Source organism: Paracoccidioides lutzii, assembly GCF_000150705.2.
Source record: "Paracoccidioides lutzii Pb01 unplaced genomic scaffold supercont2.1, whole genome shotgun sequence".
Taxonomy (NCBI): Eukaryota; Fungi; Ascomycota; class Eurotiomycetes; order Onygenales; family Ajellomycetaceae; genus Paracoccidioides; species Paracoccidioides lutzii.
In genome coordinates, this window is record NW_015440947.1 from 1,868,929 (window position 1) to 1,883,154 (window position 14,226).

Here is a 14,226-nt window from a genome sequence, read left to right on the forward strand (position 1 = left end):
CGGACCGTTGAGTCAAATGGTAGGGGATTCTAGTTGAATGCGAGATATGCTTCTCTTAGCTCCTTTGTATTATATAACGATAACAATATCAAGATTGAGTGGCCGTAATTGAATTGAAAATCTAACATCCTCCTCTGCTTCTTGGCTGTGAAGAAGATGAGGAAACTTGTTGGGTGGTTTGTGCTTGTTGCAGCAAAGGAATCCCGAAAGCGGTGTGTGTGGGACCATAATATTCTTGGCGCTGACGTAACTGCTGTCTAAACGCGACATTTCGCGCCTTTTCGACAACCAACGCGTTAAGTGGCAGGCGACTGAAAAAATTTAGATTTTTGACAATCGAACGGGAGGACAGGCACAGGAGCATGCCGGATTCCATTTCTTCCTCATTCTACTCCGTAATAGAACTGGGTTTCCCTGGATTATACCGTAGGACTATCTGCGCTATCCCTGCTGTGTAAGTCGGTTCTCTCCTTAAGTTTCCCTTTGCTGGCGGCGAACATCGAAAGAGCCTCACGTGCATTGTAACTACTCCGAAAGTCGCACCCAAACCCCTTATGTCTAGTAATTTTCTGCGGTTGATGGACAAACATTTCTGAGACAAAAACCATGCTAATCGTTTTCCGGCCATATAGAAACTCTCAACCGTGTTCCTGCTAGTTACCTCCCGCAGGTTCATTCGACACCAACAATTGCTCAGCAATACGTGTGCATTGTTAACACTTTATTAAGAGCACAAATGGCTACAAGCTCTGTTGGTTCCTTAGGGAACACTCCCCAACCATCGACCCAACCATCGTCTCCCTCCACAGTTGCTTCCACCAAGCAAGGAAATCCTTCCAAAATGGAGGCGGATGAGTCACTAGGTTCTACCGTCGAGCACAATGATGTGGAAGAGGACGACGAGGAGGGTATGGATGTCAAGGCTAAGGCTTTGACCAATTTGCTTAAGACAAGCTCTGTATGTTCATGTTGTTGTACCAATTCCTCCAGCAGCAAAGTTAAAAAGCACTTATTAATCACACCAAATAGGTGTTTGTGGCGATCATGGCAGATAAAATGAAAGAACAACAAAAAAAACAGCAAGAAGAAATGAAGCGCAAACTTGCCAAACAAACTGCATCGTCATCGAAGGACAAGACACTTCCTACAACGTCTGAGAAGAGAGCCACCAGAGGGGGTGGCAAGTCGTCTCACGCTAAACAGGTGCCATCCACTGATACCAGATCCAGTAATGGCAAGCAAACGAAGTTGCCGACAAGAAGTCATCCGAAGAAAAACAGTAGCGGAAATGTTATCTCGAATTACTTTAAGAAAGCCGACGTACAGATCTCAGAGGACAATCCCACGGTCCAGGAAGCTTTAGAACAAGCAGCAGGTGAATATGAGGCGAAACCTACAGCAATAGGAGAGCAGAATCTGGTTGCTACTCAGCAACCCAAACTAGTAACGGGTGGCCAGATGAGAGAATACCAGTTAGAGGGCTTGGAATGGCTGAAGTCCCTTTGGATGAATGGTCTTTGTGGCATCCTGGCCGATGAGATGGGTCTCGGAAAAACGGTTCAAGCTATCTCCTTGATTGCATTCTTTAAGGAACACAATGTTTCAGGCCCCTTTTTGATTGCTGCACCGCTCAGCACGGTAAGCAATTGGGTAGCCGAATTTGCACGCTGGACTCCAGATATTGAGACTGTGCTTTATCATGGTAATAAGGAGGAACGTAGCGAGGTACGGGATCAACGGATGAAATTGCAAGATCAAAAAAAGGCGGATTTCCCGGTTGTGATCACGTCGTACGAGATTTGCATGAACGACCGCAAGTATTTGGCGAAGTACCAGTGGAAATATATCATTGTTGTAAGTTCGATCGAACTGCGGGTATTCTTTCCCGTAACTACTCTAACCAGATCCCACAGGATGAGGGTCATCGATTGAAAAATCTGAATTGTCGCTTAATCAAGGAACTCCTCACGTACAACTCCGCGAACCGCCTTCTCATTACAGGAACTCCGCTGCAAAACAATATTGCTGAACTATGGTCCCTTCTTCATTTTCTCCTACCCGAAGTGTTTAACGACCTTGGCAGCTTTGAGAGTTGGTTTGATTTCTCCTTCGTGCTAGATAACAGGGGCCAAAAGTCCGTCATTGAGCGGCGCAAACGGAACCTAGTCTCTACTATGCACGCCATCCTGAAGCCATTTTTGCTACGACGAGTTAAGACAGACGTAGAAGCATCTCTACCTAAGAAGCGAGAATATGTGCTCTATGCACCACTTACACCAGAGCAGAAGGATCTCTATCTTGAAATTATGAACGGGTCAAGCAGGGCATATTTGGAAGGAAAGGCAGCTGAGAGGATCATTGCCAGAAATGGTTCTGCGAAGACCGCAAGACCCCAAAGCCTAAAACGTAAAGCTTCCAGCAGTGGTTTCACCACCCCGAACAAGAGCTCGAAATCAAGCCGTGAAACCACACCCGGGAGTTCTCTGGGTTCTGGTCGGCGCACAAGGGTTCGTCCAAGCTATAAAGACGTTAGCGATCGAGAGTTCAACGCTAGATTGCGACGTCTCGAACAAGGGCTTGAATCGGAACCTGAGGAATTGGAAGAAAGTGAAAGTGAACTAGATAAAATTGAGAGAGCCAAGACCGCACAACTTGCCAGTAAGAGTGCCCCCTTAAGTTGCGTTACATTTTCCCCTCCTTTCTAATTTTATGATCATAGGAAAGGAAATTGCTTCAAAAAAGCTCCAGAACCCCGTGATGCAGGCCAGATTAGCCTGCAATTCACCACACAACTTCTACTGGCCTTGGGATGATGACCCATCGAGCGTTGACTCCTCCCTCATAACCTCGTCCGGAAAGATGCTCCTCCTTGACCGCCTGATCCCCTGCTTAATGTCCAAAAACCACAAAATCCTCATATTCTCCCAATTTAAAACCCAACTCGACATACTACAGGACTACGCAGTGTACCTCCGTGGATGGAACTGTTGCCGCATCGACGGCGCTGTCAGCCAGGTCAATCGCCAAGCTCAAATCGCTGCTTTCAATACAGACCCGAGCTATAGAATATTCCTCCTCAGCACCCGTGCTGGTGGCCAGGGCATAAACCTGACAGCTGCGGACACTGTCATCCTCTTCGACTCGGACTGGAACCCGCAACAAGATCTTCAGGCGCAAGATCGCGCTCACCGCATCGGCCAGACGAAACCCGTAATAGTCTACCGTCTTGCGACGAGGGGTACTGTGGAACAAACACTTCTTGAAAAAGCAGATTCCAAGCGCAAGTTGGAAAAGCTAGTTATTCAAAAGGGGAAGTTTAAAAGCTTGCTGGAACCTGGTTCTGCGGGGTCGTCCACAGTCTCTGAAGCGGAAGAGTTACGAAAAGTTCTCAGGGACTCTGGCTTCGAAGTCTTGGATGTTGGTAGTGGTGTGGGGTCTACGCCGGAATCTCTGCTGTCACAGCGGGATTTGGATGTCTTGACTGATCGAAGTGATGAGGCGTATGAAAGAGCTGAGAAGGGGTTGGATAAGGGTGGTAATAGTTTCTTTGCTGTGGAGCCTAATAAGGAGGCAGACGCCATGATTGCCGATATTTCTACTATGTAGCCGGATAAAGGATTGGGACGCTTAGATTACCTTATCCATCATGGGGTATACTTTTGTATTAGTTTATGCTTTTGGTTTAGAATTTAGTGACGGGCCGGCCTCTTTAGAGTGGACTGCATTCATTTAGGAATTTGGATGGTTGATTGAAATAAGTTTATAGGGGAAGTCTGCGGAAAGGGCTTCTATGCACACAGAAACCGCTTCAGACAATTAAACGTTTGCCAAACAAAAATCCTGATTAGGACCATAATTATCGGACAGCTATCTATGTGTCATACACTTAAAAGAAGGTTACCCTCAATTAAAAAGGTCACACTCGAGCAACAGTACAAAAGACGGATAAATCGATTTTTTCCAACCAAAATCAGTTCCGCTAAACAAAAACACAGAAAAAAGAAACATGAGATATGCCCAACGCATGACAAGAAAAACAGGTCTTAGATAGACAAGGGAAAATATGTACTAAATACAGGTATCAAAATTAGAGGATCTTAGGAATGTCCAATCTACGCCATATCATATCACCGACCCCTCTTCTCCTCCCGAATCTGCTCCTTCAAATCCGCCAAAATCTCATTCCGCTTCGCCAAATGCGCCTTCAAGCCATCCACTTGTTCACCAACCGTCTTCACATCCTCCCTCAATCTCTCCAGACTCTCCCCTTCTTTAACGCGGCCCATCCCCTCTTTCAGCTCCCGCAACTCCCTCTCCTTATACTCCAACATCTGCAGCGCTTCCTTCTTAATAAGCAGCCAATTAGGCCCGCCATTGACAGCACCACCCCTTCGCCCATCCCTCCTGGACTCCGCGGCAGAATTAGCAGCCTCCAATTTCTTCTCCAACTCCGCCAGCTCACGCCGCAACCGCACCTTCTCCCACTCCTCATCTTGTATCGTGCTGCTAAAATCCGTCCCCTGGGGACGATATGTAGTTCTCCCACCAACCCCTAGTCGGCTCAGGTACGCGTCCCCAAATTTAGCTTTCCGACCAGTATTGGTGTCTACATTAGTGTCAGCACCCCATCGTTGCGCGGGGCGGGCATTGTTTAGTTGATAGTCGATTTTGTTGGATTCGAAAGAAGAACGGAGGGAGGCAGGGACAGTGCGGGGGATGCGATAGCCTTCGTGTCTGTTGTTGAGGATATGGAGGAAGGCGAGGGTCGCATCTTTGGAGATTGTAGGGGAGGCGGAGGGGTTGACGAGGTTCCAGGCGGAACGGATGTCGGTATCGGGCACGGCAAGGGAATCGTAGAGGGGTTGGAGTGATTCGACTAGAAAAGTGGGAAATCGAAATGATTAATAGTGCTTTTGAGCCATGGAAGGGTAAAGTTGGGGTGGGATGGGATAGGTGGAAATACATACATGTTATCTCTCCACGACGTTCGTTCGCGGAATATATCTCCTCATACTTGGACTTATCGTTCGGACTCATGTACCAGTCAAACCCGTCCTTGAGGCCAGGTGTATCGTCATCGTCCTCAACACGTTCAAATTGAGGTTGCCTCCCTGAGAGCGCCCGTGTAGCTTGAACAAGATGTGCTTTGGACTCCGGAATTAGCCAATCTGGCAATGACTGTGGTACGTCGGCGTATTCCTAGAATCATCGTATAAGCAACAAGAACCCCATGTATATCAGCCGTTACTTTGTATGTCTTTGGGAACCCGCAGAACAAAATGCGCATCCCGCGCATCCCATTTAAAACACGAAAAGAAAATCAAAAGAAAACATACTCCATTAACGAGGTCAAAAATAAGCCTCATCGCAACACAAAACTCCTCAAAGTCCAGCTCTCCGTCTCCATCAACATCTGCCAAATCCCATACCTTCTCCAGCTGGTTATCTCTTAATCGGCTGTTTCTCAAGACTGTTGCGGCTTGCGCGTTGTTGAGGTGTGGGTGGCCATTGGAAAGCGAGGAGAAAATCTCCCAGTATCGCTCGAGTTCCCACTGTTCTATTCTCTTCTCAGACATGCTGGAAAGGCTAGGCGAAGCATGTGGCAGTGGTTAACTGTGCTGAGAATGAAGATGAGATGTTGTCTAGTTCATCTGTTGGCGCTAATGATAGAAGTGACGTTTGGCGGGCGGCTGTCGGAGAAAATATTCTCCCGCACATCCTGTGGCAGTGCCCCTGAATGTCTTCAGCTTCGAACAAAATGGAGAACGACAACTTGTAATTTTGATGAAGATTTGTATTTGATGATGGCTACAGTTGAGGCAGTTCATGAAGAAAGTTGTCATTATATTTAGTCAATGCTCAATGGTTCAATTTTTTTTGTTTTTAGATTTCTATACCGCATAACTACCATCCCTATTTCCATAATCCGATATCTCCAAACCGGTAACATCTTACATAACTTATATATACTATAGATACATTAAAGATGAAAGAGCTCAAGTCATTAGGGTTTATATTCAGAGAAGAGAATGGTGCTAGCCATAGTGCTAAGTAACAATTAATCTACATATTTTGAGTGCGGTGCATCTTAAGAATTTCTTTGGTTCACCCATGGGAAAAACGCATTAAACCCAAAAAAAGGAAATTAAAGCAAGGGCAAGACGTATATCAAAAAGGAAATATATTAGTTCTTGGGAAACCAGTTTCTACCATATATTCGGTTAGAACACTTAGATGTCTTGACCTGGTGAGATGTAAGGAAATATGTGACTCATTTAATCACTCTGACAATTGGCACGAATATGATGATTTGGAGCAGACCAGAATGAGAACTTAGGAAGTGGTTCAACCACATGTAAGAGGGTAATGTATGACAAATGGAGCAAAGAAACATATCTACTTTACAAATCCTGCAGATGCCGTGGCATGAAACCCAACCGGCATCGTCGCTCTATTTTATCTTACAGATAAATCGAAAAACGATTGAACAAGAAAGAAAATTGTTGTAAAAAATCTATGGCTTGCAGAACAAGCAAATGACAGAGATCTGCAAATGTTGACTCCGGCACATGATCACGGGACGGGGATGGAGGCGACCTGAATAAATCGAAGTGGATTCAGGACCGAGCAGGGCCAAGCCCAATATGCGCGTGTGATCACAACGATTCCAGATCACTGTTGTTTATTCTGGTTGAAAAAATGTTTTACTTGACCCACGGCCCTCTCCACCTCCGCAGCAAGCTCAGGAGGACCCAGGATTTTCGCCAGCTTCTTGCCATCTGACTCCTTTAACAGGATAACTTCGGTTGAGTTCACGTTCCCAGAATTTGTCCCCGAAAAATCCTTTTCGTTAAAAGCCGGATTTTTGGAATAGTGACTTTCCAAAGCCGGGAGGGATGTGGGATGTATGAGTTTGTTATCAAGTAAGAAGCAAAGGTGTTTTGAGCCGCTCAATGCTAGTTCGGCCCTGTTATTAAATGGCTTGCTGAACGGAAAATATAATTTCCTTGGGGCAACTTACCTCTCCAATGCGACCACCCACGGTAAACAAAGTAGAAGAATGGGACGTTTGGAATACTGGGGGTATCAGAATAAAACAAAAGTCAGCGGAGGTTTCGTGGAGTAGCGCCATGGAAAGTCGCATCCCAAGAGGAATCCTCACAGAGGTATGAGGGCGATAGGGGCCGTCAGCGGCGCAATAGCAATACTCCACCACATCCTGCTCCGGTGTAAACTTTGTCGTTCAGTAGCCATCTTTCTGAGAAGGTCTAGCACCTTGCTCTCCTTAATGACATTTTTCGGGAAGACCAACGGAACTTGGGTATGTCTTTCCAGCTCCTCAGTCTCCCTCTTCGTGTTCAACGGTGGCACGCTCTTGAGGCCCCATTCCTCGTAAGGTATTCGCTGGAGCACACGGTTTCCATAGGCAACGAGGATCTTTCTCCAGCCTTTATCAGCCTCCTCCCACCCCGCCCAGGTAGCAGATGCCTTTTCGGTGATCCTGTCAATACGGCTCAGCTCCTTCGCAGCTTGTGTATTGGCTCTTTTGCAGTAAAGGAGAGATCGCCCTGTGGAGATAGGGACGAGATAGAGCCGCATCGCAAAGGTGCGGGAAGTGGATAAATGGTTTCCAAGAATTGTGGTGATCAGAAGTAAATCAACAAGCTTGGAATATTTTTGGGAGGCTCCGAGTAGCCTTTTGAACGAGCATTTTCAAGCTATAGAGCACTGCGGTTAGGAGGGGGTGGTGAAAACTGTCGAGTTGATTGTATTGTTGATGCCGTGAGGTGGAGGCGCAGTCTGGAACCTGGAAGTAGACGAGACGTCATTCGTAATCAACAAAGCATGCGGTTCTACCCTGGCAATTGTAATTTAGGTGGAGGCTGTTTTTGGCTTGGCGCTTTCCTTTTGGGCGGAGGGCGACGACAACGGAGCTGAACACGATTCATTCCGTTCTTCTCCCAACAACCTTCTTCATTCCCACTGCACAACGGTTTCCTGTCTAACCATATTACGTCTATTTGTCTCTCTTTCACTTTTCCATTTCTTCCCCGAATTCCGTCTCTCGATACAAGTATAGTTACGTTACCGTCGTTTGCGGCCAAAAATGATGGAACGGATCAACAGGTTGGCCCATTGATTTTCACCAGCAACCTCAGCCACGCCTTGGGCAAGGATCTAATTCCAGGCGATGGCAATATATGGAGATTCCCTCTTGCGTCCCCAGCCCCTGGATGCGCAAAGTGGTGGATCTCCCGCAAGAAAATCGGACCTGTCGCTGGACGACCAATCCCTTTCTCCGCGGAAATCAGGAACCTCAGTCGCGTCTTCAAGTGTAGGTTTCGAGGAGGGCGTCTCCGGAGTTCGATGCCTGCAGGATCAAAATTCCAATCAGCCTAACAACGCGGCGCCATCGAGAGAGATTATCATTGCAGCCCAGTCTCGACTCCAGCTGCCCACTGCAAGAACTATCCCAGGCAAGCCCGTCCCAATTCAAAACTCCTTAACTGGCTAGAAAGGGATTCTAACATTCGCACTTCCACTACACAGCATGGGTAAGACTTGCGGACGATGACACTGACTTATCTTCCCATTCCCCTACCGCTCCTCTCCAACCTGCAAACGCACGCATTGCCCAACACAATTTTTCTCCACACGAGAATCAGCGAGATTCCTTTACCTACTACAACTATTCGATGACAGAGCCTCGCAAATCGAGATGGAAGACTTTTGCCCGATTAACCACATACCCGCGTTCGACAGACCTCCAAGAGAAGCTCGTCGACCAAGACTGGCTCAATGAGCACCTGGGAGATTATTCAGAACCCTGGCAGGGCCTTAATCTAAACGAAAAGGATCCGGAAAGCGGACAGGCTTTGGGTTCCAAACAACGCAAGAGGAGATGGGTCAAACGCGCCCAGTCCAAAATTCTGAGAAGCCCAATCGTCCCTCTTCTTATCCGCCTCGCAGTCTTCGTGTTTTCGGTGGTCGCCCTGGCCTTGGGCGGTTCTATCCGTCACCATGCCACGGAATCTAATCAACCTCAAGGCACATCTCCCGACATGGCTATTATAGTCGACGCAGTCGCGCTGGTGTATCTGGTTTACATCACATACGATGAATACACGGGTAAACCCTTGGGCTTGCGGCCAGCAAAGGCCAAATTAAAGCTTATATTCCTCGACTTGTTTTTCATCGTCTTTGCGTCGGCCAATTTAAGTCTGGCGTTTGAGAACTTGTCTAATGTTCAGAGTGCTTGTACAACAAGGGAAGTAGACAAAATTCTTGTCCCTCGTAACGACATTCTTTGCGAGAGACAGAAGGCGTTGGCTTCTGTGTTGCTGATCGTTTTAATAGCGTGGCTTATGACGTTCGCGATCAGTGCTCTAAGGTATATTACCTATTCCATTCTATATTTCCCTTTACTATTTCATTGAACGGGATATATGCTAACAAACATATCCAGAATTGTGGAGCGAGCAGTCGCCAAGTAAAATTTTCTCTCATTTTCATTTTATTAATTTTTCTCCCATAAACGAATATTCTCTTCTGGCTATCATTTATTATCTCCTTTTTAATATTTTTGTGTTCGAAGCTACCCCATATTGTCTTTCTCTTACTTGGACTGTACGTATACCAATGTGTTTGGCCAATTTCTTTTTTTTGATATTGTTCTCTTCATTTTTCCAATCCCCAATTTTCTTGTTATTCCTCATATTTTACCAGTTTTGCGAGATCTCAGATGGTTAAAAGAAACAGAGTTTCAGTTCCAATCAAGCCATTTCTTTTCATCCCAGGCTTCTATCTTTGTACATACTTCACATGCACTCAAGCATGAATTTCATTATGTTTCCCTCACGTCCCAATCTCTTTTGACTATTATGTTACGCATTCATACAGACCAATAAAATGACTGGATCCATATAATGCATCCAAAATCATACATCAAACACAGGACCCTTATCACCATAAACAGGATCCTTCTCAAACCAACCCACTTTCCCAATCCCTACCGCCTTATCCCCCTCCTCTCCCATCCTATAGCACATATCCCACTCCTGCCGCGGCGGGTAGGCGCCAACCCTCTTAAACCTACCATCGATACACTCCAGCGGCCTAGCACCGCCCTGGCAGGAACAACAAGGACATCCTCCTTGGAAACAACAGCCTCGAATCTCTCTGGGGTTATCCTTATGGCCGAAACATAGATTAGCTCTTCCGGAGACTGTGCTTAACACTTCGCGGGTTGTTGGAGGGGAAGTGGCTGTAGAGACGCATGGAGCAGGTCCATTGGGATTCCACGGCGCCGGTTTAGGTTAGATGGTGGCTGGTTTCTGAGGCAGAGGTGGAAGGCTGGAAGGAGCTGTGGTATATGGTATATGAGGAGGGGTTTGTGCTGGATTGAAGTGTTGGGGTTACGATGCCACGGTGAAATTGGTCGGCGGGTTATTTGGAGAGCGGAGAGTGGGTTTGACGGCGGGAGGCATGCTGTACGGCAGTCGAATAAATTTCCCTCTACTTTCTGCTACTACATATCCACTTTACTCAAGATCATATCCCAAGGATACAATCAACATTGTCCGTCAATATATTTCATTGTATAAACCCCGGTTTCTTTAACTATCTAATTGGTTATCGATCAGAGATCCAGACACAACACGCCAAGTCCCGTCGAGACTAGGGGCTCTTCCCTCAGCCTCCAACACCACCCACCGGTGGCTTACCTAATACTCCCTTCCTCCTGGCTGTTCTGCCTTCGCCATCATCTTATAACCAAGTAAACATTCAACCACCGCAGCCTATGGCATACCATCATACTCATACTCTCCTGCTCATGCACTCCTTCTTATACTCTCATACGCTCATACTTCTCCCTCTTCTTCGTTCATGCATACCATCTCGTTTTACTCTCTTTGCTTTTACCTAATTCCCCCCCTGTTTTGCATTTTGAATTCAAAGGCAGGCGGCCTTTCTCTCACCAACACCCGTTTTGTTTCAACAAGCGCTCCTTTCCTTTTTAAAGAAGCAGTGACAGCATATCGTCCAAACCACCGGCGGTTACGCCCCCCAATCAACTGCCACCCAGCCCTCCCAGACCCTGTCTCCCCCCGGCTAACAGACAGGTTGTTTTCCAAATCCTGACGTCGATAATTCCAAACCGCCCCTCCATCGATGAGGTTGACTTACCCAAAACTAATACGCCGTCTATCACGCAGCCCAGTCTCAGTACAGGTTGAGAGTGCAGCCATGCCTCCTTCAGGGATCCAGACTCCGCATAAAGATGACCTTGAAGAAACGTGAGTGTTGCTCGTCAATAAACGCGTGGGATTCACAAGTAGGACTCGGAAATCAGCGGGCTGACTTAAGGCAGATGGGCATATCTTGAAAAGGGAGTTGAGCGGGTGATGACTCAACTGGAGGGTGGTATTGATATGCTTACGGTTGGTGTTGACCTGTTATTTCCGGAATTCTTGGATTTATGCTAACTGGTCTTATTCTCTCTTAGTATATGGGAGTCTATACGTCAGTAATGCGCGCTACCATAGGAAGGCAGCAGAGGATCATTCTAAGCTAACAACGTGGATAGGGCCGTGCACAACTTCTGTACATCACAAAAGGCTATCTCGTCACCTAGTACCCCATCTTCCCAAGGTGCACATCGTGGAGGTAGGTCCTGAATTATTGCCTGAACTTTGACTGCCAAGCTTGCTAATTTTTTTTTTTTAAAAAAATTCCTAGCTCACCTTCTCGGGGAGGAACTATATAACCTCCTTGGCATATACCTCTCCCGTCATCTCAATGACGTCTATGAAGCCTCTCTCGGCCATTCCGACGAAGCTCTATTGACCTTTTACATCCGAGAATGGAGTCGTTACACAACTGCGGCAAAATATATCAACCATCTTTTCAAATATCTCAATCGTCACTGGGTAAAGAGAGAAGTTGACGAAGGGAAGAAAGATATCTACGACGTCTATATCCTTCATCTGGTGAAATGGAGAGAAGACTTCTTCAAGAAAGTGCAGAAGAGTGTAATGGATGCTGTCCTGAAGCTGATCGAGAAGCAACGTAACGGGGAAACCATCGAACAGTCCCAGATTAAAAACATTGTAAACTCGTTCGTGTCTCTCGGGCTCGACGAGAATGACAGCACTAAATCCACCCTTGTTGTCTACCAATTCTATTTCGAAAAGCCCTTCATTGAGGCAACCAGGGTCTACTACGAGAATGAGTCGAAGCGGTTTGTAGCTGAAAACAGTGTCGTTGAGTATATGAAGAAGGCAGAGGCTCGCCTCGAAGAAGAACGGGCCCGGGTGGACCTGTACCTCCATCCCGACATTACTAAAAATCTCACGGACACGTGTTTGGATGTCCTTGTGGCGGCACACTCACCTCTATTGCGAGATGAATTCCAAGTTCTTCTGGACACCGAACGGGAAGATGATCTTGCACGTATGTATCGACTGCTTTCTCGGATTAGGGACGGACTAGACCCCCTGCGTAACAAATTCGAGACACATGTTCGGAAGGCTGGCCTTGCGGCTGTTGAAAAGGTTGCACCAAACGGTGATGCTGTTGAACCTAAGCTCTACATCGATGCACTGTTACAAGTTCACACCAAATATCAATCCATGGTGAATGTGGCTTTTGCTGGAGAATCGGAATTTGTCCGCTCGCTCGATAATGCATGTCGGGAATTTGTCAATCGTAATGCACTTTGCAACACAAGCTCAACCAAGTCTCCTGAACTTCTCGCTCGATATACTGATTCCTTGCTGAAAAAGGGAGTCAAATCTCCTGAGGAGTCGGAATTAGAAGAGATGCTTGTGCAGATCATGACCGTTTTTAAATATATTGAAGACAAAGACGTTTTCCAGAAGTTTTATTCTAGAATGCTGGCCAAGCGTCTTGTCCATGTCAGTTCTGTTTCTGATGATGCAGAAACTAGCATGATCAGCAAACTGAAAGAGGCCTGCGGCTTCGAGTACACTAATAAACTCCAGCGAATGTTCCAAGATATCCAAATCTCCAAGGATCTCAACGCCAGCTACCGAGACTGGCAGGAAAAGGTCATGGACGAGGAGGACAGGAAAAAATCAGTGGACCCTCATTTCCAAATCCTTGGGACAGGATTTTGGCCCCTTACAGCTCCAACAACCCAGTTCATCCCCCCGCAAGAAATCGTCAAGACGACAGAGCGATTCAAAAATTTCTACTTCGACAAACACAGCGGCCGCAAACTTACCTGGCTATGGAATCTATGCAAGGGCGAAATCCGTGCCAACTACATCAAAAACACAAAAGTTCCATATACATTCCAGGTATCCACGTTCCAAATGGGAATCCTCCTTCTCTTCAACGAAAGCGACACTCTGAGCTTTTCAGACATTGAAAAGGCCACCGCTCTCGCGCCGGAAGTTCTTGAACCGAACCTTGGTATCCTAGTCAAGGCTAAGGTAGTCATACCGTCACCTGAGAACGGCAAGCCATGTGTCGGAACCTCATACACGTTGAACTACAATTTCAAGGCCAAGAAGATCAAGGTCAACCTTAATATTTCGGTGAAGTCGGAACAGAAGCATGAGACGGATGATACGCATAAGACCATTGATGAGGACCGGAAGCTTCTGCTTCAGGTGAGTTTTATCCTGTCGTCCTTTCCCTCAGCTTTCTCTTGTCTTTTATGTTTATTTTTAACATATTTATGTTGCAGTCAGCGATCGTGCGTATCATGAAATCGCGAAAGAAGATGAAACATGTACAACTAGTGCAGGAGGTTATTCAGCAGGTGAAAGCCCGATTCCCGCCCAAGGTACCAGATATCAAGAGGAACATCGAAGCGTTGATGGAGAAGGAGTATATTGAACGCCTAGATGGGGACGATTTGGCGTATATTGCGTAGTACCTTGAAAACAAAGAAAGATATTGAAAAGAAAAGTTAACGAACAGACGGGGATGTGGAGGAAATGACAATCAAATTTTATGTGAGGAGATATATATTTTAAGAGCAAGCAGTCTGACAAGGAAAGAATTGTGTAAAGACGGAAAGACTAGAAGTGAATTGTTACAGAGGTGACAAAATGAAATTGGGAATGAGTGCAAGAAGACTGGTGGTGACTTCTACAAGTCATTTAATCCTATTGATCATGTATAGCTCCAGAATCAAGAGAGAAAGGGAGGGGGAAGGGGGACATTCATCTCAGTAAGGCTTTTGTTAAAAGTCTC

General features: G+C 46.4%; 6 protein-coding genes across 6 annotated transcripts; 3 read left to right on the forward strand and 3 right to left on the reverse strand.

Moving 5' to 3' along the window:
• Positions 1-736: 736 nt before the first annotated feature.
• PAAG_00528 (SNF2 family helicase/ATPase PasG) lies at positions 737-3,606 on the forward strand (the record flags this gene model as incomplete). Its single annotated transcript, XM_002797943.2, has 4 exons — positions 737-958; positions 1,030-1,854; positions 1,914-2,658; positions 2,720-3,606. The coding sequence occupies 4 exons, from the start codon at positions 737-739 to the stop codon at positions 3,604-3,606; spliced, it is 2,679 nt and encodes an 892-aa protein (XP_002797989.2).
• Positions 3,607-4,127: 521 nt separating this feature from the next.
• PAAG_00529 (cytoskeletal adaptor protein SagA) lies at positions 4,128-5,576 on the reverse strand (the record flags this gene model as incomplete). Its single annotated transcript, XM_002797944.2, has 3 exons — positions 4,128-4,876; positions 4,968-5,199; positions 5,337-5,576. 3 exons carry the CDS (start codon positions 5,574-5,576, stop codon positions 4,128-4,130), a joined length of 1,221 nt encoding a protein of 406 aa, XP_002797990.1.
• Positions 5,577-6,672: 1,096 nt separating this feature from the next.
• Positions 6,673-7,599, reverse strand: PAAG_00530 (hypothetical protein; the record flags this gene model as incomplete). The annotated part of the gene is made up of 3 exons (XM_002797945.2): positions 6,673-6,956; positions 7,022-7,077; positions 7,163-7,599. The coding sequence occupies 3 exons, from the start codon at positions 7,597-7,599 to the stop codon at positions 6,673-6,675; spliced, it is 777 nt and encodes a 258-aa protein (XP_002797991.2).
• Positions 7,600-8,191: 592 nt separating this feature from the next.
• On the forward strand, positions 8,192-9,494 carry PAAG_00531 (hypothetical protein; the record flags this gene model as incomplete). The annotated part of the gene is made up of 3 exons (XM_015844050.1): positions 8,192-8,339; positions 8,551-9,391; positions 9,467-9,494. The coding sequence occupies 3 exons, from the start codon at positions 8,192-8,194 to the stop codon at positions 9,492-9,494; spliced, it is 1,017 nt and encodes a 338-aa protein (XP_015700385.1).
• Positions 9,495-9,938: 444 nt separating this feature from the next.
• PAAG_00532 (cupin domain-containing protein) lies at positions 9,939-10,487 on the reverse strand (the record flags this gene model as incomplete). Its single annotated transcript, XM_002797947.1, has 4 exons — positions 9,939-10,058; positions 10,097-10,190; positions 10,239-10,334; positions 10,420-10,487. The coding sequence occupies 4 exons, from the start codon at positions 10,485-10,487 to the stop codon at positions 9,939-9,941; spliced, it is 378 nt and encodes a 125-aa protein (XP_002797993.1).
• A 760-nt stretch (positions 10,488-11,247) lies between these two features.
• PAAG_00533 (cullin-1) lies at positions 11,248-13,903 on the forward strand (the record flags this gene model as incomplete). Its single annotated transcript, XM_015844051.1, has 6 exons — positions 11,248-11,297; positions 11,372-11,441; positions 11,507-11,523; positions 11,588-11,667; positions 11,740-13,637; positions 13,715-13,903. 6 exons carry the CDS (start codon positions 11,248-11,250, stop codon positions 13,901-13,903), a joined length of 2,304 nt encoding a protein of 767 aa, XP_015700386.1.
• Positions 13,904-14,226: the final 323 nt, after the last annotated feature.